We start from the raw sequence: 25,339 nt of genomic DNA, 5'->3' as shown, positions 1-25,339 counted from the left end.
GAAGAGTCCTGGGCCTATCCTAGAGGTGGTACCATTTTTCGTCACAACCCACAGCACCGCCTTCTGGCTAATTGCCAGGCGCCATCTTAGCCACATGTGGCCCCTGGACCAGGGAGCAGGTAGTAGCCTGCAAGTTAGGTTCCTTAGCACCCCACACGGGAACCATATCTGGGGTCCTTCCTGAGTTTCCAAGACTATGTTATGTCCAGTTGCTGGATTCTGAATTACCCAGGTCACTTATATGGAAAATAGTACTAATGTAAGCAAGAATAAGCAGCCAGCCTAATAATAGCATCCTAACTAGGGTTTAAACGCCTCATCTTAAGTTTAAGAAGATTGTTCTTATGGCGAGTAACTTGCCACTTGGAGTTCGAATCCAAAATGAAGTCGCTCCTCACAGCAAATGGGTCCACTGGCTTTGCCTGAGAGTAGTGGATTCAGGTGGCAATTCCATCAACCTGAGAGCTGTGGGTGTTGTGAGGATCACCACGTATGGTCCCTTCCAGCGAGGTTGCAGTTGTTGGGTGCAGAGCAGGCTGAACTGTGTTGTCTGCAGGGCAGGCTGAACAGATGTTGGCTGCAAGATAGCCCACGCACTCAAACCCCCCCCCCCATCTGGTCCTTTATCACCTGTTTGCCTCAAGTCTGAACATTCAACCCTGCTCAAGGCTGAACACTTAACCCCCCCTTGGGCCAACAAGGCAGCTTGCAGACCCAGAGGCCCCATTATATTTGGACTATAAAAACTCCCTCCTGCCAGGCCCCCCTCTCTCTTGCTCTCTCTCTTGCTCTCTTTGTCTTTCTTGCACGCGCGCTCTCTCTCTCTTGCTCTCCCCCTCCCCTCCCCTCCCCTCCCCTCCTCTTCTCTTCTCTTCTCTTCTCTTCTCTTCTCTTCTCTTCTCTTCTCTTCTCTTCTCTTCTCTCTCTCTCTCTCTCTCTCTCTCTCTCTCTCTCTCTCCCCTTCTTTCCTTCTTTCTTTTCTCTTTGTTTTCTTTTGGTTGCTCCGAGTGTTGTGGTCACTTTTCTTTCAGCAGTGATTCCTGTTGATGTCTCTTTATATAGACCCAGTCTCTGGGACGGAAGCTGAGTGGCTGAGGAGGGGTCCTGTCTCGTACAGAGCTTTGAGGTAGGGCCACATGTCCTGGTGGGCTTGTTGTAGGGCTTTTAGGGAACGTAAGAGGTCAGAGTCATCAAATTCTACAAGCAGGTGCTCAGACAGGCAGGGGATTATAGGGGGGTGTGGGTATGCCAAACACAATTTCAAAGGAAGAGGCTCCTAATTTATAAGGGGAATTTCGTACCCTATACGTAAGGAAGGAGGGCTACCCAGTCTCCGCCAGTCTCCATGGTCAATAGGGTCTCTTTTAGGGCTCTATTCATTCTCTTTATTTGTCCTGAACTTTGGGATCTGTAAGCACAATGCAATTTCCAATCTGCCCCAAGAATAGACATGAGTTCCTGGCTTACCTTAGACACAAAGGCCGGTCCTTTATCCGACCCTACCAAGACTGGGAAGCCGTACCTGGGTAAGATGTCTTCCAGCAACTTTTTAACTACTACTTGAGCTGTCTCACGCCTAGTTGGAAATGCTTCTACCCATCCTGAAAGGGTATCTATAAAAACTAGAAGGTACTTATATCCGTATTTGCCAGGTTTTACCTCAGTGAAGTCTACTTCCCAATGGCTCCTGGTCTGTCTCCTCTTACCTGATTCCCAGGGTTGGTCATGCTGTGGCCCGCATTCGTCAGCTGGCAGGCCTTATAGGTAGTAATAATCTGCTGGATCTTGGAATTTGCATTTTTAATCTTTATCTTAGCATGCCTTAGTAGGTCCTGCATCTTTCTCTCACCCATGTGGGTGTAGCGATGCACTTTTTGTAAAATTCTATTGCCTAATTTTTCAGGTATTATCACATGACATCGTCAGTCTCCCCACCATCCATGAAGGCACTGAGTCACAGGCAGTTCTTTAATCCACTCTAAGTCCTCCTTGGAATATTGTGGCATTTCTGGTGGACTTCGGGGTCCCAGGCCAGGCAGGTTGGCTATCATCACATCTCTCTTTGTGTGGCTATTCCCCGAGCGGTTTTATCCGCTAGATTGTTCTCTCTTGATACCATGTCCTTAGGTTTCTGATGTCCTGGAGTGGACAATGGCCAATGTCTTAGGCAACCTTAGGGTGGTAATGAGGGCCAATATCTCTTCTTTATTTTTTATAGACTTTCCCTCGGCTGTCAGTAGCCCTCTTTCTTTATAGATGGCGCCATGTATGTGGGCCATGGTAAAAGCATACCGGCTATTGGTGTACACAGTCAGCTTTTTGTCTTTTCCCAGGGTTAGTGCTTGGGTCAAGGCTATCAGTTCAGCTCTCTGGGCTGATGTTCCTGTTGGGAGGGGCTCAGCCCATACCACTTCAGTCTCTGTTACCACTGCCATGCCCACATACCTTTGACCTTGTTGAATGAAGCTGTTCCCATCTGTAAACCAGATAAGCTCTGAATCTAGGCAATGGCTGGTCTTCTCTGATGCCTTGGACCTGTGCTAGGATCTGTGCACAGTCATGCAAGGGAGCCTCCAAGTCAGGGTTGGGTAGCAGGGTCGTGGGATTGAGAGCTGAGGGTGCCTGAAAGGTGATTCTGAGAGGGTTAAGTAACAGCCTTTGATAATGGGTGAGCCGGGCGTTGCTTAGCCATTGGTCTGGGGGTTGTTTTAGGATTCCCTCAATGGCATGGGGGGTGGTGGTGATATATAGCTCTTGTCCTAAGGTTAGTTTGTCGGCGTCCTTTACCATTAGGGCAGTGGCAGCTATCATCCTCAAGCAAGGTGGCCAGCTGGCCGCCACAAGGTCCAGCCTTTTTGACAAGTAGGCCACTGGCTTCTTCCAGGGACCCAGATACTGGGTCAGGACCCCTTTAGCAACCCCCTTGTGCTCATCAATGTACAGATAGAATGGTTTTGTGACATCGGGTAGCCCTAGAGCATTGCGGACAGCAATGCAGTCTTAATTTGATCGAAGGCCCTGCCCATCTCCGTGGTCCCCTGGAAGAGCTGAGTTTCTTTTGTGCCTTCGTACAGAGGCCTGGCTAATTCAGCAAACCCAGGTATCCACAGCCCGCAAAAGCTGGCATATCCCAGAAACTCCCTCATTCGCCTTGGGGTCCGGGGTACAGGGATTTTTAAAACTGTTTCTTTCCTGGCCTCTGTTAGCCAGCATTGCCTGTCTTTTAACAGATGCCCTAGGAATGCCACCTCAGGCTTGCAGATTGGAGCTTTCTTGGCTGAAGCTCAGTAACCTAGGTCCCCCAGGGTCTGCAACAGGTCTCTGGTCCCTTGTTGCCCCTGACCATCAGAGATTGTAGTGCCTCCGGGTTGAAAGTGAATTTGAGCTCCAATTTTTGTAAGTCACTTCCCAACAGCTGGTAGGGGCCGTCAGGGATAACTAAGAACGAGTGGGACACCCGGCCCGTGCCTAGGTCCACTGTTCTTCAGGTAGTCCATGAACCTTTGTTAATCCTTGTAGCCCCCTGTACCCAAGAAGTCCTTTTAGATAATTTTCCATGCGGCTCCATCAATATGGAGTGTTGAGCTCCAGTGTCCACTAAGAACTCCATTGGAGTCCCCTCCACCTTAAGAGTTACCCTGCGCTCGGGGAGGGGAGCCGAACCTGACGCCCCTAATCTTCCTCTGGGTTAGTCACCAGAGCTGGGGTGCGTCTAGGGGAACGGGGTTCCAGCCCCATTTCCTTTTTCTTAGGGCACTCCCTTGCCCAGTGACCTGTCTCCTTGCAGCAGGCACACTGGTCTCTACGCAGTCGCGGGCCGATAGCTCAGTGCTGCCCCTGCTCTTGGTCTCTCCCCAGTTCCCCGAACTTTGCCTCGTTTCCCTTCCTTGTACTGCTGCTACCAACACCCTTGTCATTTCCCTGGTGGCATCCCTATTACTATAGACTCTCTGTGCTGTTGCCAAGAGATCCTGAACACTCTTACCCTATAGATTCTCTAGCTTTTGTAGTTGCCTTTTAATATCTGGAGCTGCCTGATGAACAAAAGCCATTACTACTGCTGCCTGATTCTCCGGAGCCTCTGGATCCATTGGGGTAAATTGTCTAAAGGCTTCCATTAACCTTTCTAGGGAGCTAGTAGGCGACTCCTGTTTCCCTTGTATTACTGTATAAACTTCAGCCAAATTAGTTGGTTTTCAGGCCGCAGCCTGGAGACCCACCATTAGAGTCTGGCGATAGACCCGGAGCCTCCCCCTACCTTCTGCCGTGTTGGTGTTGTGGTCCCACTCAGCTGTGGGAACCTACTCAAGGGAAAAGCAGCAATAATCAGGTCAGGGTTGGCGGTAGGTTGCCCATCATCTCCAGGGACCAGTTTCCTGGCCTCCTTCTGGATTCTTTCCCTTTCTTCCATGGTGAAGAGGCTACGGAGCAGTTGGTGGCAATCATCCCAGGTAGGCTGGTGAGGAAACAGAACACTGTCCAGGAGAGAAATTAAACTCTTTGGGTTGTCAGAGTAAGGGGGGTTTTGATTCTTCCAATTGTAGAAAACAGTAGTGGAGAAGGGCCAGTACTGAAGTCGAGGATTTCCCCTGTCTCATCAGGGGCCCTATCTCCCTGAGGGGCAAGACCACGGTGATGTCAGGAGATTGAGCAGGGGACAGGGCGCGTTGGGCCCGCCCTTGGGTTCCCCCTGCTGGTCCTTCCAGTGGCCTGTCTGCTCTTCTTGCTCCTCCCCCTGCACCCCCCTTATCCGGCCAGTTAATAGGGTGCACATAGGGAGGGGGCGTGGATTCTGAGGATTCCGAGGATTCCGAGAGAAGCGGGTCCTTGCCCCCTTGGAGGACTGGATATAGGGGGGCTGACGGTCCTGTAGGTCCCAGGGTTTGTGGCCCAGAATCGACCTCTTTTGCCACAAAAATGTCGGCCTCATGTGCCACATGTAAAAAGGGAGTTAGCCAATTAGGGGGGTCCTCAAGTAAGTCCATCCACACCAAGATATAAGGACTCTGATCTGGATGTCCCTCTCTTTTTGGATAAAAAGTCACATTCTTTACTCGGAGGATGGCACTTTTTCCAAAGGTCCCCTCCGGGGGCCACCCTACACCAAAGGTGGGCCACTTGGCAAAATAGAGAGTAACTAGCTTTCTTTTCTTTATTCCCAAATTACGTCCTCTTTCCCTAATGACTGTAAAATGGTCAGTCAGTACAGTCAAAGGAGTAGTCTGAGTTTGCCCCATGTCTAGGTGAAAAGAGAAAACTGCTACAATTATTCACAAAATCAAGATCGTAACACAGACAGACAGCAAATGCCTCGCGCTGTGAGCACCCTGAGGCCATTTCAAAGAGGATTTCAGAAGGCAGAGTAGATCTTCCACTGCAGGACTCCCTTGGTGGCTTATGACCTGCAAGAATTCTGAGGGGGATTAGATCCCTTGCCAGGGTGTTGGGGTGGAGGCAGACAGGACAATACAAACACAGATAGCACAAAATTTGCAGCGCGGCCACAGAATTCGCAGCGCGTCGTGGATTGCTACCCAGAAACTAAAAGCAGAGGCGGACCGCGGATCCATCAGCTACAAAATACATTACCAAATACTTCACGGAATACTTTACTAAAGGCAATCCACTCAGAACCCAGAAGGGGCTGGGGACATCTCCCACAAACCCCGTCGGCTGCCCTTCGGTGCATCCACCTGGACCTTTTGCCGACCACACAACACAGAACCAGAACCTGCAGGCAACCAGAGTACAGAAACTTACAGATCGGCAATGCCTTTACTCACCGGCCGGGTTCTCGTCACCTCTCGATCGGGGTGTCTGGGTAAGCTTATAAGAGGGATCCCAGATGAGCCCCCATCTATTATTCTTGAATTTGGGACCCCCAAAAGACCACCAGAGACCAAGATCGATGTAAGCAGCAAAGAGGTGTTTATTGCCAGCTAGCTCGGTCCTCCGCGCACAGACAGCAACTGGTGATGCTGAGAGGCCCGAGCTCAGGGTTTGCAGCAGTTTTATACACTCTTTGGGGAAGGCAGGGACCCCACATACATCATAGCATCTCAAATCATCACACACCACGGGAAAATCAAACAAGAACTCTAAAACATGATTAGCATATCAAGTGGCGGGAAAAATTTAGAAAGGATTATTGGTTAGTTCAAGGGGTTGACACACTTAAAAATGATCGGTTTAAACCATGAGGGTGTCGCAAGGGGGGGTATGTGCCAAGCTGCAGGGCTTCTAGTTTAGATATTGGTCACCACACCTAGGTGAGGCCATCTGGAATTTCAGATATTTCGATATCTTGGCCTCTCTTAGGCCATCACCATCTGCAGCTTTTCTGAGAACTGTTTTCACAGTGCTTTTCTGTGGTATTTTCCTGACTTTAGGACTGCAGTAGGTCAGGGGTTAAGTTTCAGAGCAAAATGAGGTCCCAAGTAGAATGAGGTTGCTTAGGTCTTTCATTTGGAAAGAAAAGAAGAACCCCATTTCATCTTTACACCGAAGTTTAGATTTAATTGAGTCTAAAGTTTTCATTTTAGCCATGTTAGTTAGAGAAATGAACATCTTCAATAAATAGTGAGCAACTACTTTGTGATACAGTTTTAAATGTTGCAGACAGAGTCTCTGCCCTCAAGTAGTTTGCATCCTAGAGAATAGATAAATAAGTAACCACATAGTATGGGTTTCAATAAATTCAGTGTAGAGAAATAAAGCAGGGTATGAAATGGAGAGAACTTCCTGGGGGATCGGGGAGCTGGATGGTTCTATAGATAGTCCTAAACGTCTCACAGATAAATGACCATTGAGTGCAGATTGAAGTGAAAAGGAAGCCATTCAAAAGTCTAGGAAAATTGTTCCTAGAAGAAACACAGGTGGAAGTTAGAGCGTGCTGGTTCAGCTGGGTACCCGCAAGGGGCTGGCCTGGCTGGATAGGGCAAGAGAGGGGAGACAAGAGGAAGGGGAAGTCAGGGCTGTGGGGAAGCAGATCCTTATCCCCCACGTAACGCTGTACCTTCGACTCCAGTGGGGTGTGAGGGTTTGGGGCAGGGGCATGACACCAGCTGCTTTAAAAGGATCCCTGGACTATTGTGGCATAGCAGAAAGGGTCTGGGACAGGGAATTTCAGGGAGAAGACTTGAGACTTGAAGAAACCCTAGGCTGATCTGATCACAGAAAAGGAAGCTGCAGGTTGGGAGCAACAGGAACACAGTCACACATGACTGGGAAGGGCAGGTGGAGAGTCCCTGAAGAGCAGACTGGGAAGCGAAATTCTAGGTTCCTGCAGAGGGGATGGCTTGGATGAGTCAAGGCCAGAGGCAACGTCAGACTTGGATAAGGAGAAGAGAAGAATTCGGGCTTTGAAGAAGAATATTTTATTCGTGTATACTAAAGACCCTAAACAATTTTGAAATAGAAAATTCACTTTAAGGAACAGTAAAATGCCTGGTCCCTCATGCTTCAGTTATGCCTTTCTGTCCACATAAAGAAATTGGTGTATACACATGGTTTCTTGTACCTGTTGAGGCTCCGCTGAGAATCCCAGATGTATGATGTGGCACTTCCAGTGCATACTCACGTGTCATCTGACTTGAGCAGCTAGAGAAAACAGAAAGAAGAGGTATTAACTCACCTATTTGCAAACTGGAGAGATTTATTTAAACCTACACAGGTTGGCGCCGGGCCTCAAATCCAGGCGTCCCGCCGCCCACTATATTAGTCTCCTTGCTCCCCCAAGTATAGTTCCTGGCCCAGCAGCACCAGAATCCCTTAGGTGCTTATTAGAAATACACAACTGCACCTGCCCCCCCAAACTGGAACTTATGAACTGAACCCCAGAGAATTCCCAAAGTGCTAATCTAGGGTACGTCCCTTGGACCCTCATTTAGCTGTAGATCCCAGGAGATGTGAGGGGGACAGACATTGATCTCTTACCAGATATGACTTTTTTTTTTTTTTTTTGCTTTTAAACATGTATCTTTTCTCCTATCTGCTAATGTTTGCCATCCTTCTGGTATCTTAATTCTGCCCCTGCCACACTTCCCTGACAAAGTTCTAACAAATAATGGGAAGAAGCTCACGTGTGCACAAGGTCTTTGTCCTGTAGACCCCCATCTTAAATTGGTTCAGGCAGAGCTAAGATGCTAACCGCATGTTCTCCTTTTAGAGGACCCATCCTGTGTGGATCTCTTCAGCTGGTGCCACCTCGTTCCTCAGCACGGTGTCTGCAACCACAAGTTCTATGGTAAACAGTGCTGCAAGTCCTGCACCAGGAAGAGCTGATCTCCACGTCCTCCTCGACGGCTTCCGGCCAGGGTCTCCCCTTTCAGCCTCCAGCCAGGAGACGGAGCACTGCTAGCCACCAGTGAGCTGGTGCAGGGTCGAGGAGTGGGCAGGTTGCCGTCGGATTCCATCCCCAGAAGCACACGGTACTCTGAAGCACTTGAAAATAGAAAGCGATGACAAATCTGACTTGGAAACAAAAAGAAAGAGAAATCTTTGATTTGCACTGTTAACGTGAAAAGCGAGGCATCACACTGAGGTATGTTGGATTTTAATTTTGACACTGTGAGACGAGCCCTCTGGAACTTCAGAGGATTCAGTGGCAAAGACATCTGTTTGAAAGAGGTCCTGGTAAGCCCTCAGGTCCAATCAGACCTGGATGGAACACCTTGCCTGTGACTTGGAGTTCACAGTTTTGACTCTGACTGTGAACACCCAAGCCAGGAGTCGTCTCAGAAGCCAAACGGTGCTCACCATTGTGCTTGCTGCTGGACTGGCAAGCTTCATGTTACGTTTATTTAGTGTGTGTGTGCTGTTTATTATTTTGTTTAAAGTATATTCTGCTTTATAGAGAAAAGTCTCCAAGACTAAAATTAACAACTTGAAAAGTGTTCAAAGGATTATTCTGGAAGGAGGATGATGCAGACTATTTAAAAATCTCCATGTGATTGAAATTCACACTCGGGTGGAAAAAAATCTCATCCAAGGCAAATACCACTGCCTTCTTTGCACGGTCCCCCTCCCGAGTTTTGGTGCTTGCTGAACAATTCCATGGGAGGCTGGAACCGGCTCTTTGGGGGTGAGTGGTTCATTTCTGGTAAATATCTAGGGCGAGCTAAATGGCAGAACAGCCACGTCCCAAGGAGAGGAGCACGTCATTCATACTGCTCTGTACATATTATCAGAGTGCTTGGAAAATTAAAGGCTGCTTGTGGCTTTTCCTGCCAATAGACAAATTTTAAATTTGCCCCAGGATTTAGTTAACAAGGGGAAAAGAAACACAGTGGCAAGAGAAAAGCCTACCAGTCTTCTTGCTGCATTATTAATAAATCACAATATGCCAAGACCCTTCAACAAATAAGAGTATTTTCACAGTGTTTCAGATGAATTTTCAGTCAGCAGAAGCCAGCTGTTGTTGGGCATTAATAAGCTTAAAATTGTTCTCAATTGGAAAAAACACCACACTGTTTTGCCAAAACCAAAGTAACTTACAAGACTGAACCCCCCTGTAATTTTTTTTTGAGAAGTGGTTATAAAGGGCATATTTGTATGATGCTACTCTATTCAACTTCTTTGATGAATGTAACCCAATTTTACTGCTTTAAGAAGTCTCAGTTCAGTCAAGGATTAGCCAGCTCAGCATAACCAACTAGACCATGCTTGGTTAAATTTAGCAGCATCCTTTGTTCCCATACTAATTAAAATCATGAGTTCTTGAATCTCAGAGAAAGAGCGATTGGGAGCTTCTCTCCACCCACTGGAGTGGCGGCCAATTTATCCCGAAATAAAAATGGTTCCACAGCACCACCCTCGTGCCCTCCAAAAAAAAAATGGCAAGTTATTTGTGTCTTTATATAATTATCATTTTGTTATTTTATGGAAAAAATTAATTTATTAATAGCCTATTATGTGTTATCACTTGCTTCACTGAGGAAGTGGTATTCTGAGGAAAAATGTTGAATAAAACCCTGGATTATAGAGAAAAGTCAAAAAATATATGTGTAATATTTAATTATTTTATAAGTTTTATAATAAAGTATTCTGTTTCTTTATCTTTGAAACTTGTTAAGTTCTTGAACGAGAGAGTGGGAATTCCATTTATTTCCAAGGTCACTTAACTGTACAAATGTGGGTCAAAAAATCTCAAAGGAACTTCGTTGAGAGAAGGAAAATGTTAATGACTTTTCCTCTTTGGGTGAGAGGAAATCCAAATGGAAAAGGTTGGAGTAATTGTGTTCTCCTGTATAGGCCTGTAAACATTTATTTATAGAAATCATCTGAGACAAAGCTACCATAATGAATTGTTAGTCCTCTCTGAAAGGCAGCCTGGTAAAATTTTTGCAAAAAAAGGAGAGAGGAGGGAGGGAAGAAGAAAGAAGGAAGAAAAAATAAGGAATAAAGAACTGTTTAGACAAAGTAAATCCAGTTGATCTAAATACACGGTACTTTCCCTGGTATCTCGGTTGCAACACAACTCATATGCACAGCCCTCGTATATATTTCAGGACTTCATCTGATTATCGCTACTTAGCAAACAAAAATAAATTATGGTTAGGAATGGAAAATGAAGCTGGTGACAGGGGAAAATGTCTTTGTAGCATTTGGTAATATTATTAGAAGCAACTAGATTAGTGTTCAGTGGGTGTCAGGTACTGTGCTAAACCCTTTATATACACTGTCTCACTTAATCCCCACAACGGCCCAGTAAGGAAGATACCATTACCCTTAGTTTGCTGAAGAGGACTTTGGGATTCAGAGAGATTATATATTTGGCCCCAGAATCAATGGTCAATTTGTGATGGGGTCAGGACTTAAAATTAGGCCCACCAGGGCTCTCCTGTCGCTAAGCTGAATTCCCCTGGAGAAGACAGACAGTTCTTTAGAACTCTCATGGCCTCTGAGATGAATAGAGTTTGGCAATAAATGATTTAATGACAAATTATGGGCAGAGCCAGGAATTTAAGATGAGAAATAGGGGATGGGAGGTAATAAATTCCCACCAAGCCTACCTTTTCAACAAAGGATAAAGACTCGTTGCATATTTAAGTCTTCATTCCCTAATAACTGCTTCTCTCTGGGATGATAGTATTTCCCGGACAATAGCTCTGAAGTGTCTGGAGCATGCAACTCCATTAGGATGGAGAGAGCTCATCGGAATGCTCCTGGTGTGGGTTCCGTATGTTAAGGGTGGAGACAGATGATCCCACAGCTGAGTCTCATGCAAGGACTGACTTATGGAAGGAAGCATTATTCCTAGATGTGACATGAAAAGGTCATGGATTTATGGTTTTAGCTTAGAAAATATAGAAATATGCACAAGGATTCCATGCTCTGCCTTACCCCATCTTTCCCCTAAGATCTGAACTCCTTGAAAACCTCTGTGGTCTCCGTTGGTACAAGGCTCTGAGCACGTACTTACAGTCACCCCTGAATTCAGGTGAGAAGACCACAGGCACATGGAAAGTGAATCTCAAACTGCTGTCACTCATTTGCCATGATAAAACACACATCACCTCTATTTTAATATTTATCCTTTTTTGTTAGTGTTTTTGGTACCAAGGATTGCACCCAGGGACATTCTACCACTGAACCACATCCCTAGCCCTTTTTATTTTTTGAGACAGGGTCTTGCTAAGTTGCTTAGGGCCTCACTAAGTTGCTGAGGCTGACTTTGAACTTAAATCCTACTGACTCGGCCTCCTGAGCTGTTAGGATCTCCTGAAAAGATGTGCCTTTTAAGTAAACTATGTTGCTCTTTAAATATTGTCTTTAGAGCAGACTTTGCATAATTCCTTCACGTGAAAAACATATATTACAGGGTACATACAGAAGGCAGCCATAAAAGCTTAATAAATATTAATATGATATTTTTAATTTAAACATATTCCCCGTAACTCCCATCTGAAAAATTAATTCCTCTTAAGAATAATTGCACTGCCCATAGTTCCTCAAAAACATTCAATTCAGCATCACCAAGCTTGGGATAAACGTGGAATTTTCTTTTGATAAAATTTTCTTGCATCCCAATTCACATTTGCCCAGGGAAAGGGCAGATTATATCCACGTAATTATATTTTGTTGCTAGAGTTGGACATGGGAGATCATGTGACTTTCATTCAATGAATTTTTGTGTAGAGAAGACAAGGCATAAATAGCACATGTTCTTATCCATGTGTGCCCAGCTATGTCAGTTTATGCAAAGTTGTAGCAAATTTCCTCCCCCATTCCTGCACTACCCTCCCATTTGAATATCATAGAGACGTGCACGTGTATCCCTACATGTCCCTAAACTAGCTTAATTGGGGTGGGGGTCATAGCCAAGTTCATAGTCAGGTACTTCAATAAGCAACACATTGTATATAATTCTTGACTGGTGTAATGACAAAGGAAAGTCAGGGGTTGTATCTGTCATCCTTAGAGGGATGAGAGAAAGGCAGAGATGCCTGGCACTGGGAAACCCTGTAGGCCTTTCTCCCAACCCCTCTGTTTCAACCCCTCTTCTCTTCTTCCTCTCTTAGGCACAAGAAGGGTATCACGATATTGCCTGGTGCTGCATCCCCGTGTCCACATCATATGTTGGAAGCATGAGCCTAGATCTTCCTCCTCCTCCTCAGCCCTCCCTCCTGAGGCTAATGGCCTTTGTAGAGCTGGTGGATAAACACAGTGGCCTCTTTGCTATGATGGGTTCACAGAACCTTGAGGAGATGGTCTTTGAGGGTAAGCCAGGGCCAGGGGCTGTCCCTGCTGAAGACAGGGCCCAGGCTCCCTTCTGCCTATGGCTCCCTCCTCTCTCTCCTGTGACTGAGGTAAAGGAAGAGCCGTCAGCGCCCCATGCAGAAGGCTTGGCTGGCTCTACCTGGGGCCCTGCAGACAATCATTCCACATATTAGGGGCTGAGTTTCTCCTCTTTTTTTTGGAAAGAGAGTCCCCATGTCCCTTGAAAGCCAAGATGGACCTAGAGTTAGTCTTAAAAAAAAATGGTTTCTAAATAACTAGCTGTATCAGAATCACCTGAGGGTCTTTCATCCATAAACTTCCCAGGTCCCTTTCAAGAAATCGAATGTGTTAGGCCTGGGGGTGAGGGCTGGGAATTTTTAACTTGAAAGGCAGTCATGTTTCTGTAAGGACCAGCTCATTTTGGAAATACTGGTCTAAGGCAAAGAAAGGAAGTGCCTTGGGTCTGTCTTTCTAGTTAGACAAAGGACCCCCCTACCCCCACCCCCGGCTTGTGCCAACCTACTCAGCTGTGCTGAGGTTGGCCAAATTAGGCAACTGATGCAGGGGCCTTTGCTTGGCCCATGTGTGTGTCCCCCGGAAGGCCTTTGTTAGACAAGGTAAGGATTCATGGGCAAGGACCCAGTCACCTGGTCCTTGGTCATCTTTCTGTTTCTTCTCACTTCCAAGCACATCCGTGGCCACACTCCAGGTTTGGTGGCTGGACCACTGGCTGATTCTCTCAGTCAAGTACCCACACGCAAGAGCTACAGTGCTGTTTTCTTTTCTTCTGAGGGGCATGGTAGAGAAGCCAGCGCAGTGCTCATCAGAACATGTCTTTGGCACATAACTCCCAGGGCCTCAGGTGTGTGTTTATGGAGAAATCTGCAGCTCATGAAAGCCCCCGACTCCCAGTCAGGGCTGCCCTTCTACTTCCTGCCCTATTTCATTAGATGCCAAGAAACGAATTAACCATTTTTCCAAACGGTGCCAGCTGTCGCCCTTCCTAACACATTGCCAGAAACTCATGGGCTGACACAACTGAACAGAATGGTAACTTCAGCTTTTATACAACAGCAGAAAAAAGTCTTAAATGACATGGGGAAGAGCTCCTAGAACAATGCTTTTGGCCACATAAAGCGTAAACAAGTTAAATTCGTGGTGCATGCTCTCCGGGGCTCTGATCTGGTTAATGGCTAAATTGATTAATTCACAGTTTTTGTGTTTTGTTTTTGTAAAGATTGGTTCCAGATATTTAAAACATAACATGTTGTCCATTTATTTATCTGCATAGTCCAAAACCAATGAATCGATCACTGTTACTGTATTCAGCAAATTTCTTCTTTTGTTAGGACGTCTTTATTGTCCAAACTTTTTATCACTTGCAGCCTAGTCTACTGAAGGGACAGACACTTCAAGTTTTCTTCGAATTAGTATTTATTTTCAGGATCAAAACCTCTCTGTCATGCTGAGTTACATCCACCCTTTTCTAGTGTGGTCTGCCTCAACGTTTTATTGTGCATTAGTTAGCATATTTGCTAACTAATATACATTCATTCTTTCAACAAAAGAATTTATTGTGCATTATTGTGCATCGGCTGCCGTGTGAAATGCAAACATGGAAAATTGCTTTGTTTCTGACCCAGACTTTATACTTCAAAATCTAGAATGCTTAACCATGCAACAGATAGATAATGGCCCCAGGTCACAGAGTCCTAAAGATTTTTTTTTTTTTTTAACTCTTACTTTTGTATTCATCCTAGTCAACATTTGATAAGCTCTGCTTGGAGTCTGCTCTGGTCAGCATCACATATAAGCACCAGGATGATGCAAAGGGGTGTCTAATGCCCTCCCCAAAATAATTAAAATTACAAAACAATAGCATTATGCACAAGAGTCTGCTTGGAAATGAATGAATAGGAATCAAGAACAGGAAGATAATCTAGGGATTGTCTCTCCTATTTCACAGATCTAGAAACTGAGACCCCAATTTTTTATGACCTATCCTAAAGTTACCCAGTGAGTTAACAGCAAGGCCACATCAGTTATGATTTTTAGGCAAGCTTACTTTTCATTGTATTATAAAATATTTATTTTTACTTGACAGGCAAACACTGAGCTTAAAGACAACTTAATAAGTAGCGAGTTTCAAATAGAAACCTAGCAAGAAACTGTTAGAAAGTTTGTAAATGTATGGGATGTCAACTTATGTTTCTTTCCTCTGAGATAAAGACTCTGGCACCACAAAAAGCCTGAAGAATGTTGTCATCATCCCTCTGCGTAGAGAGAGGGTGACCACATGAAAGTACAAATTTCTAAAAGTATCTGGCCTATTCCCTTTCCAAAAGTCTGACATCTTCGGGGAATTAAGTGATTGCTTTTCCCAAGCCAAGAATTAATAACAGTGTTGAATATTGCAAGATTCTATGAATATACAAAAATCACAAGATTGGACACTTTCAAGGGATGAATTGTATGGCATGCATATTCTATCTCAATAAAGTGGTTTAAATAAAAATATGTGGAAATAAGGGCTATTGGTCGTCAGGCCCGTTGTTGTGATGTTATTGAAGGTTAGGGACCTGTCACAGGTGAGTCTTTTCTCCTAGGCAAAAACCAAAATTCTGAACTTCAGATGAAGAAAACAGCGGAGATAATGGGGGCCATCCCATGCAGTCACACCATCCTCATTCAACCTGCGTTTTAAGAGTTTGGCAAGAGCAGCTCCATCTGCATTTATAGCCACCTCCATCCCACAGGAGATAAAAATACCCATGAAAAGACTGAGATTGAAAAGGGTGGAGGGCGAGGAAAACTAATTTGTTATCACTCCTTGCTCCTAGACACATTAAAAGAGAAGCGAAGAAAAAGGTATCCTGGGGGAAAGAATTTCGGACAGAGCCTTCTTGTGGATTTTATGACACCTTTAAAAAAAAAATCTGCTTTGAGTCCTCTGATGAAATTTTAATATTTTGCTTATTTTCATATAATTTTCCTAGGACCTACTTAGAAAACCAAGAATAACAATGTAATAAAATGTTAGAGTTCCCAAGGGCCAGCCACAGGAGTACACAGAGCAGAGAGAAGCAATGAGGAGGTGACAATTATGTTAAAATGGGTGACGTTAATGCACACCCGCTGTGTACCAGGGAGAGGCTTGTCTTATTCCACATACTAATCTGCCTTCGTGGGGATTACAGTTCATGGATATAGATGAACCAAGGAATCTCACAGATACTCACAGAATCCCAGCCAGGATAAGGCTGAGCAGGAGAGGCATGAGACTGTAGCCAACATACCCTGTGCTCTACCCATCCCTGCTTTCGTCCCTTAGGCATTTTCTTGCACATGGGCCTGTGTGAATTTATTCCCAAAGCTAACACGTGCATTCCTTTTTCCAAGGGCATGGTTCATACTATTAGTACCTACTTTGCCTTCAAACAGAAAACCACAAGCATCTGGAAATTTACTCTCTTTCCAACCTTATGCGGACTATCAACAAGGATGCCGACCGTGACTGACCCAGCAGGAGTAACTGTAGTAGCTAGAATTGATTTCGGTGCTATATACAGTACTGTTCACTAAAGGGTAGCACCTGGCTCATAGTAATATACAACAAGTGACAACTGCAAAAGTGACCAGAAGAAAAGAAGGTAGCTAAGGAGATTTTGAGGGTCAAAGAAGTGTTTTATGTATTGGGGAAAAGCTTCTTGATATTTATTGGTAGGAATGAGGTTTTTTGTTTTGTTTTGGATAGGACCCCAAAAGCACAGACAGCAATTAATAGGGTTAATAGCCAAAAGGTGTAAGGAATCCATACAACTAAGATAAAAAAGATTTTAAAATGGGCAAAGAACCTAAACATATTTCTCAATAGAAGATATATAAATGACCAACAGATAAAAGATGTTCAACATCACAAATCATCAAAGAAATGCAACTCAAACCCCTTATCCAAAGGACAAAAGATAATAAGTGTTGGTGAGGATGTGTAGAAAAAGGGACCCTTGTTGGGGTGGGGAATATAAATTAACAATTGCAGAAAGCAGTATGTAAGTTCCTCAAAAAAAAAAATAGAACTACTGTATGATTCAGTAGTCCAAATTCTGGGTGTACATCCCAAGGAGATTAAATCAGTATGTTGAAGAGACATGTGCACTCCTAATGGCCACTGAAGCAGTATTCACAAAAGCAAAAGTATGGAATCAACCCAGAGGGCCACAGAGAGATGAATGGATATGGGAATGTGGTACACAGACACATACTGTGGAATGTTTGTTATTCAGCCATAAAAAGAAGGAAATCTCAACATTTGCGACAACATGAAAGAGTTTATAGGACATTATGCTGAGTGAAATAAGCCAGACCAAGAGAAACACTACTGAATGACCTAAAATAGTCGAACTCAAAGGAGAGTAGTGCTTTCCAGGGAGACTTTGGCAGACAAAATGGGGAGAAGCTGGTCACAGTGTCCAAAGTTCAGTTACAGGACGAATAAGTCCTGGAGATTCAATGTATAGCACAGTGACCACACTTTTCACGATGCAAGAGGAAAGATGGAAAGAAAATGGTTCCTATGTAAGGCGAATGGTATGCTAATCAGCTTGATTGTGGTAATCATTTCAAAATGTATACATATATCAAAACATCCATTCGTGCCCGTTAAATTTATACAGCATCTATTTGCCAATTATACTGCAATAAAGCTGAAAAAAAAAGGAGCTTTGTGGCTTTGAACCTTTTCAGAAAATAAGCTGACAAGCAGGTTCACTCTTGGCCTAGATCTCATGAGGCCCTGGGTCATCTGAAGCTCAGCTGCCAGCCCCTGGCCAGGTGCATGTCTGAGGTCCACAAAGGACGGAGAGTTGGCAGCCGGGCAGCAGCCAGCTGCCAGCCCCCTCCTTTCCCCAGAGTGGGAGGAAGTTGGTTCCTGTGTGACAATTAATTAAATCCTGACTGGGTGTGCATTTCTAACGTGTTTTCCAGTGTTACTGTCTTGCTAGCAGAGTTCATAACTGAACTGCAGCCAGCCTCCGTTGGGGAACAGGAAACCACCTTTGACTGGGGCCAAAGTACTTGTTCTCTCTCCAAATGTAGTCACCCAGGTAGAGATCGCACTTGGAGGTCAGCCTGTGATTCTCAGTACATCAATTGTTTCTGCCCACCTCCCCTCTGCAAAGTCCGGAAGACATGGGGAAGTTAACAGGCTGCTCCGCTGTATTGTCTATTTGGAAGGCACACTCTGGGTATTGTCTGCTAGCACAAAGGGGCTTTCAGAGTTGCCTTGTAAAGGATTGCTTTTCGGAAGATTATGTTTTAGAGTTAGGTGTCTCAGTATTCCCAGTACAAAGTGGCAGGGAGATTTAGCAGCTATCTAGATAATCTTATCAACCCAGAGAATTCAGACTCTGGTTTTACTGCCTTGAAGTGAAGTAGCCATCTCGTTCAGCTCCCTCCCACAGAGAAAAGCAGGCTGAGGATTACTAAGCCCCAAATACCATCCTAGTCACTTAGTGCTTTTTCCTTTAATTCTCATATCAAATCACTGCTTATCACTGCCTCACTTTTGAAGAGAAGGAAATGAACTTCAGTCAGGTTAAATAACTAAGTAAAGTCACACAGGAAAAAAAAAAAAATATATATATATATATATATATATATATATATATAAAATACAGGTCTGTTTCAGGCAGAACAAACAACAAAAAATAGCTTTCTACTTGGTAAAGAGAGGAACCAATTTAAAAAAAAAAAAAGCCAATGGTAAGGTATGTTTAAAAATTGACCTGTATCATCCTCTTGGGGTTTGGTCATATAAGCTTCCTGCAGAACAAATCCTAAGCAGACAAACCTTAGAAAAATGTGGAAAGCAAATGCTGAAAGACTGAAGAGTAAATACAGCAGGCTTGTGGCAAAGGAGTCAATGTGGAGAGGCAAACAGCAACAGGGTAAGGTTCTCATCTGTTCCCTTTCTTTCCCTGTCTCTTCACTTCCTGTTTTTCCTTATTAGTGGCTTAATCCTGAAGCCATGCCATAGGCCCAGAACAGCTTCTGGGTGAGAGCAAGATTCCTGATGGGGTTCCTGGATGGAGAAGCCAGGGAAAGGAACCCCAGGCATCCTGACAGATATGAAAGCAGAATCCATCATGGAGGATGTCCAGAAAGGCATTTCCTAGTTCAGAGTGTGGACTCCATACAAATATCTGACCACACCACTCACAGATAAGAAAGACTCAAAGCAGAACAGTAAATGCTTGAAGTACTGAACTGAGATTTAAACTAACTCCCACAGTAGGAGGGACAGCGCTTACGTTTTGCATTGGATCTAACAAATTGCTGAAATAAAATCATCATTCTTCAGAGGAACATAAGGGAACCCAGAGTCTTCACAATAGAATATGCACTGCACCCAGAATATAATCTATCAATATTTAACAAGACTAAAACTATTAAAAATGACACATTTCTAGGGGAAAATATGATCAACACATGCCAATTTAAACTGACCAGATGTTGGGAGAATCCAGATGGTTAAAGTTAGATAAGAACTTTAAAGAAAATGATAGAGCAATCCTTCAAGATGAAAGGGAAATATACTCACAATGAAGGGGGAAAGTCAGCAGGTAAATATAAAACAAAAAAGAACCAAATGGAAATATTATAATCAATAAATATAATATTGGCAATAAAATATTCACTATCCAGAATTAATGGAAGAATAAGACAAAGGAAAGAGATGGTGAACTGGAAGAAAGAGCAATGGAAAATATCCAGTCTGAAGAGAGAAAGATAAATGCTTGAATGGAAAATTAAAAAAGAGCAGATGGGAGGGTGGAATAGGATTTCCAAAAAAACCTTCATAAAAGCAATGAGAACTCTGGAAAAATAGATTCAACTCTCTCAGAACTCTAGTAATTAACCAGAGACTTGCAACATTGCACGGGGCAATTATTGAAGAAAAATAACTGCATATTTTAAGTTTTATGGTGTTTTTTACTTGGTCTACTTCCATTTTCCTCTCCTCGGCAACATGCAAGTCTGGACAACCTAGACATTGTCATGATGAAAATCAACAACCTGGCAGCCGGAAGGAACAGAATGGTGTTGGGGTCCTTCAAAGCATAATTCCCAGAGGAGTGTTATTATTTGACCTTGGTATTATTATTTGACCTTGTTATTATTTGACCTGGTGGTTTCCCAGAAAACCCCACTCAAAAGGCTTGTCTCCAATTAACCCCAAAGAACAGTCTTCTTCTTTGCAAGTATTTGTCAAAAACAACCAGTAGTGATTCATTTACACCGTGAGTGCCTGAGCTTGTGATGACAGTTGAGGAAAACAACTGGCTAATCAAGAGTCTTAGAAGATTCTAAAATGAGATGTCCATGGGGCTTCGAAAAGCTCTGACATATTCCAGGGATTCTAGAAGGCCATGCACGTGTGTGGGACTGAGCACATGCACAGGGCTGTGAACATGTTTAGGGACTCCCTGAACATGCCTACCTACACTGACCTGGAGGCTCCCCCCACAAGCAGCAGACAGAGGCTAAGGCAGAGCTGTAACTACCTGCTGGGTCCTGAAGGCACACTGCCACCTGCAAAGAGACCTTGCAGCAAGACTGGGATGTTTGTATTTTCTGTTTACATGTATATATGGAAGTATCAGCTCAATCACCAGTGATCACTAAGCTGACAATGTGGAGAATTCAGACCACACATGACAAACAATATAGACCTACAGGAACATTGCTGAACAAACTAACAAATAGCAGTAGAAGCAGCCCAGAAAGGGAACAAACAATTTCCAAAGTGCCATATTTGCTAAGTTGTAAAATTTCTAACAACATATATATATGTTATATATGAATGTTATATATATATATATATATATATATATATATATATATATATATGTTATATATGAATGACAAGGAAAAAAACAAAGTATGGTTGTTGTAGTGGGTAGTTGTAGTTTCTATTGCAATCAATAGAAACTGTCCACAACACAGTTTGATTAGCCATTTAAATATGAAATCAGCTCTTTTAAGTATTTCAAAAATGAAAGAAAATTGTATGTAAATAATTCACAATAGCTAACTACGGAACCAACCTAGGTGGTCCTTCAATAGATGAATGGATAAAGAAAATGTGATATATATATATATATATATATATATATATTTTTTTTTTTCCAATGGAATATTATTCAGCTTTAAATAAGAATGAAATTATGGCATTTGCTGGTAAATAGATGGAGTTGGAGAATATCATGCTAAGTGAAATAAGTCAATCCCAAAAAACTAAAGGCCAAATGTTTGTTCTAATATGTGGATGCACTAGGGAATAATAGAGTTACTTTAGATTAGGTGGAGGGGAATGAAGGAAGGGAAGGGGAGGGAATATGGGCATAAGAAGGATAGTAGAATGAAACAGACATTATTACTTTATGTATATATATGAGTGTATGACTGGTGTGATTCTACAACATGTATAATCAGAAAAATGAGAAATTATATCCCATCGATGTATGATATATCAAATTGCATAATGCATTCTACTGACTAATTAAAACAAATTTTTAAAAAGAACTGCTAAGTGAAGTAAGCAAATCCCCAAAAAACAAATGCCGAATGTTTTCTCTAATATAAAGGTGCTGATCCATACTGGGGATGGGGTGGGGATAATGGGAGGAATGGAGGAACTTTAGATAGGGCAAAGGGGAAGGAGGGTAAAGGAGGGGGTATGGGGGTAGGAAAGATGGTGGAATGAGATGGACATCATTACCCTAAGTACATGCATGAAGACACAAATGGTGTGACTCCACTTTGGGTACAACGAGAGACATGAAAAATTGCTCTCTATATGTGTACTATGAATTGAAATGTATTCTGCTGTTATATATAACAAATTAGAATAAATTTTAAAAATAAAATAAAGAAGTAAAATCAAAAGCTCTTAAATTTAAAAAGAACATGCTATATGAAAATAATAGAAAAGTATGAGAACAATGTGTCACCAAATAGAGAATAGAAAAATACCAAAATTAAAAAAAATAAAAATTATGGAGCTGAAAAAGCTAGACAAATGAGGAGTAATCAGATAAAATGGAGCAGACAGAAGAAAGAAACGACAAATGTGAGCACAGGCCAATTGAGATCATCCAGCTCAAGGAACAGAAGTAGAAAAGAATAGGAGAATGAACCCAGCCACAGAGACCTACAGGACATCATCAAGCCTGTCAATATGCACACAAGGGATGTCCCAAGCAGAAAGGAAAATGAGGAAGACTGAACAGATGATGTCTGGAGCTTACTAAATTTGATCTAAAAGAATTAATTTATACATGCAAGACTCTCGATGAACTCCAAGTAAAATAAACTCAAAGAGATCTACACTTAGATATTTCCAAAAATATTGACAGCCAAAGCCAAGGATAGGATCATGAAATTAGTAATAGAGAAGTTGTTGGTCACATATAAGTGATTCTCAGTAATTTTAAAAATATATATTTTTAATTATTTTTTTTTACACAAACGGATCATAACTTTTCTCTGGTTGGACACAAGGCAGAGAGTCACACCATTTGTGCAATCACACATGTACATAGGGTAATTATGTCAGTCTCATTTCACCATCTTTCCCACCACCCCTTCCTCCCCTCCCCTCACTCCCCTCTGCACAATCCAAAGTTCCTCCATTCTTCCTTTGCCCTCCCCCATTATGTATCATCATCTACTTATCAGATAAAACATTTGGCCTTTTGTTTTTTGGGTTTGGCTTACTTTCCTTAGCATGATATTCTCCAGCTCCATCCATTTACATGCAAATGCCTTAATTTCATTCTTCTCTAAGGCTGAGTAACATTCCATTGTGTGTATATATCACAGTTTCTTTATCCATTCATCTATTGGAGGACACCTAGGTTGGTTCCATAGTTTAGCTATTGTGACTTCAGCTGCTATAAACATTGATGTGGCTGTGTCACGTAGTATGCTGTTTTTTAAGTCCTTTAGGTATCTACCAAGGAATGGGATAGCAACCAACAGAATGGGAGAAAATCTTTACCACACACACATATCAGATAGAACATTAATCATTAATATCCAGGATATATAAAGAACTCAAAAAAGTTAACACCAAAGAAACAAATAACCTAATCAATAAACTAAGGGCTAAGGAACTGAACAAACACTTCACAGAAGAAGATATGCAATCGATCAACAAATATATGCAAAGTGCTCACCATTTCTAGCAATTAGAGAAATACAAATCAAAACTACTCTAAGATTCCATCTCACTCCAGTCAGAATGGCAGTCATCAAGAATACAAGCAATAATAAGTGTTGGCGAGGACGTGGGGGAAAAGGCACACTCATACACTGCTGGTGGGACTGCAAAATGGTGCAGCCAATATGGAAAGCAGTATGGAGATTTCTTAGAAAACTTGGAATGGAGCCACCATTTGACCCTGATTCTCAGTAATTTTAATAGCCAGTTTCTCCCGAGGAGTCACAGGCTCCCGAAGGCAGAAGGATGACACATTCCAAGCACTGAAAGAAAAGCCCATCAGGAAAATGTGCACATGCTGCTGAAGAGTTATTTTCCACATAGAAAGCTAAATCAAGGTACTTCTAATCAAATAAAAAAACAGAAGGTCTGTCTCTAGTAGATCTGCCCTCCATGAAGTAGTAAAGGAAGTCCTTCAAGCTGAAAAAATGTATGTGAGGCGGCGGGAGCACTAGAGAGTAGCTTACAAGCCTAAGAAAATAAAGAGTGTAAGTAAACATGATTATATAGACAAACAAGAATACAGAGCACTGTATTATAAAAGTCTAGGGTCTAATATCAAAGAATCTGGAATTTTGATGTCTGAGGGCAGGCAGGAGGAGAACGGTGTCCCAGTCCCAGAAGGAAGGAAGAAATCAACTTCTGTTTTATCTGGACCCTCAGTTGGATAGGACAGTGCCCACTCACAATGGGTGAGGTGGGTCTTCCTTACTTGGTCTCCTGATTCGAATGCCAACCTTTGAAAACACCCACAAAGACATACCCAGCAATAATGTTGTACCAGCTACCTGAGTGTGCCTTAATCCAGTCAAGTTGCCACCTAAAACGAACTACCATAATCCCCAAACTTGGGATGGAGACAGATACCCATGTAGAACACAGAGCCAAATAGAAATCACATTAGAACCATAAGAGAAATTGTCCCCCCTGAGCATGTTGCCCTTACTCTTTGCAAGTGGGCAAAGCACCCCACAGGGAGGATTCTTTTGTGTCTATGGTTTCTACAGTGGGAAGGGAGAATCAGAGGAGGACATCTGAGCTTTCCTAGCACTCTGAGATGCTTCCCAGGAAGCCCATTCCAATATCCCTCAGGAAGATCAATGGGATAAAGGCAGTGCTGGATGATGTGGAGTCGGATAGAAACAAAGAAAAGATGTCAAACTCACAGTGATGGGCACACATGTCTTAATGGTTTCTCTGTGTTTCTGCCGGTGGTGACATCTGATCAGATACCAGCCAATGGCATAGCTCAACCTTAAAACTGAGCTGACTGCTATCAGAAGCACGGTTGGACATTCAATCTGGCTGGGGTCCCTAGATTGCCAGCCTCCATGCCCAATTTCAGAGTCTACTCCAAGACCCCTATCCAAATAGGGAAATGTGCCATACAGCATTTTTGCAAAGCACAAAGTTTAGATTTTCCTGAATCAGGAATCCAAACAAAAGTTCAGCTCAGCCTCAGAACTTAATTAGGCAGGAAGGCAAACCTTAGCCATGCATTCCTACAGAGCTTAGGTTCAAGGACTTGTCCAACTAGAGTAGATATTCTGCCTAGTATGAAAACTCAGTCTACAGCTCTTTCCAACTGCAAGACCCCAATAGCAGCAAGGGAATACACATTGCAACCCTCTCCAATCAGAGGCTGTCTGATCAACAGCTTGGCCTGGTTGCAAAACCCAATCAGTGGTCTTGCTGAAGCCCAACTAGCAGTCCCACCTGAACTTGCAGCAAAGGCAGCAGCCCACCCAACCAAAGAACCAGCCGAGGTGTCCATCAGTGCATGAATGGATAAAGAAAATGTGGTATATATTCACATTGGAGTCTTATTCAGCTAAAAAGATTAAAATTATGTCATTTGTGGGAAAATGGATGAAACTTAGGAACATTATGGTGAAATAAGCCAAACTCAGGAAATCAAGAGCTATATGGTTTCTCTCTTACGTGAAAGCTGGAGAGGAAAAAGGAAAATAAAGGTGTGTGGGGAGGGCGGAATCTCATAAAAAAATAAAAGGGAGATAAGTAAAAGGACCAGGAGGAGAGAGAAAGGGAGAAAATGGGAAATACTAGGGAATTAAATTGGCCAAATTATATTGTTATATTTTGTGCATGTACAAATATGTAACAACAAATCCACCATTGTATACAACTATAATACACCAATAAAAATATGAAAAAAAAACCAGACACTCTTTCTGGCTGGGGTCATTACTTGCTGGTGCATCTAGAATCACAGGCTAGACTAAATATTAAAGGTCTATCCCTGTCAAAGAATAACTATAAAGGCCAGAAATAACTATCAAGAGAGTAGACACAAACAGAATAATGCAAGGACTATGA

The 25,339-nt window shown here is 43.0% G+C and overlaps 1 protein-coding gene across 2 annotated transcripts in view; it reads left to right on the top strand.

Annotated features, from left to right (window-relative positions):
• Positions 1–10,064, top strand: part of Adamts18 (ADAM metallopeptidase with thrombospondin type 1 motif 18) — a 142,376-nt gene extending 132,312 nt beyond the window's left edge. For both annotated transcript variants that reach the window (XM_046434986.2, XM_058575883.1), the window contains exon 21: positions 8,168–10,064. In XM_046434986.2, coding sequence (XP_046290942.1) covers positions 8,168–8,283 — 116 coding nt within the window. In that variant the 3' untranslated portion in view covers positions 8,284–10,064. The remainder of the gene's footprint in view (positions 1–8,167) is intronic.
• Positions 10,065–25,339: the final 15,275 nt, after the last annotated feature.

Source organism: Marmota monax, unplaced genomic scaffold (genome assembly GCF_021218885.2).
Source record: "Marmota monax isolate L192 unplaced genomic scaffold, Marmota_monax_Labrador192_F-V1.1 WCK01_AAM20220418_F8-fsc00024, whole genome shotgun sequence".
Taxonomy (NCBI): domain Eukaryota; kingdom Metazoa; phylum Chordata; class Mammalia; order Rodentia; family Sciuridae; genus Marmota; species Marmota monax.
This window is presented reverse-complemented; position numbering and strand designations above follow the sequence as displayed.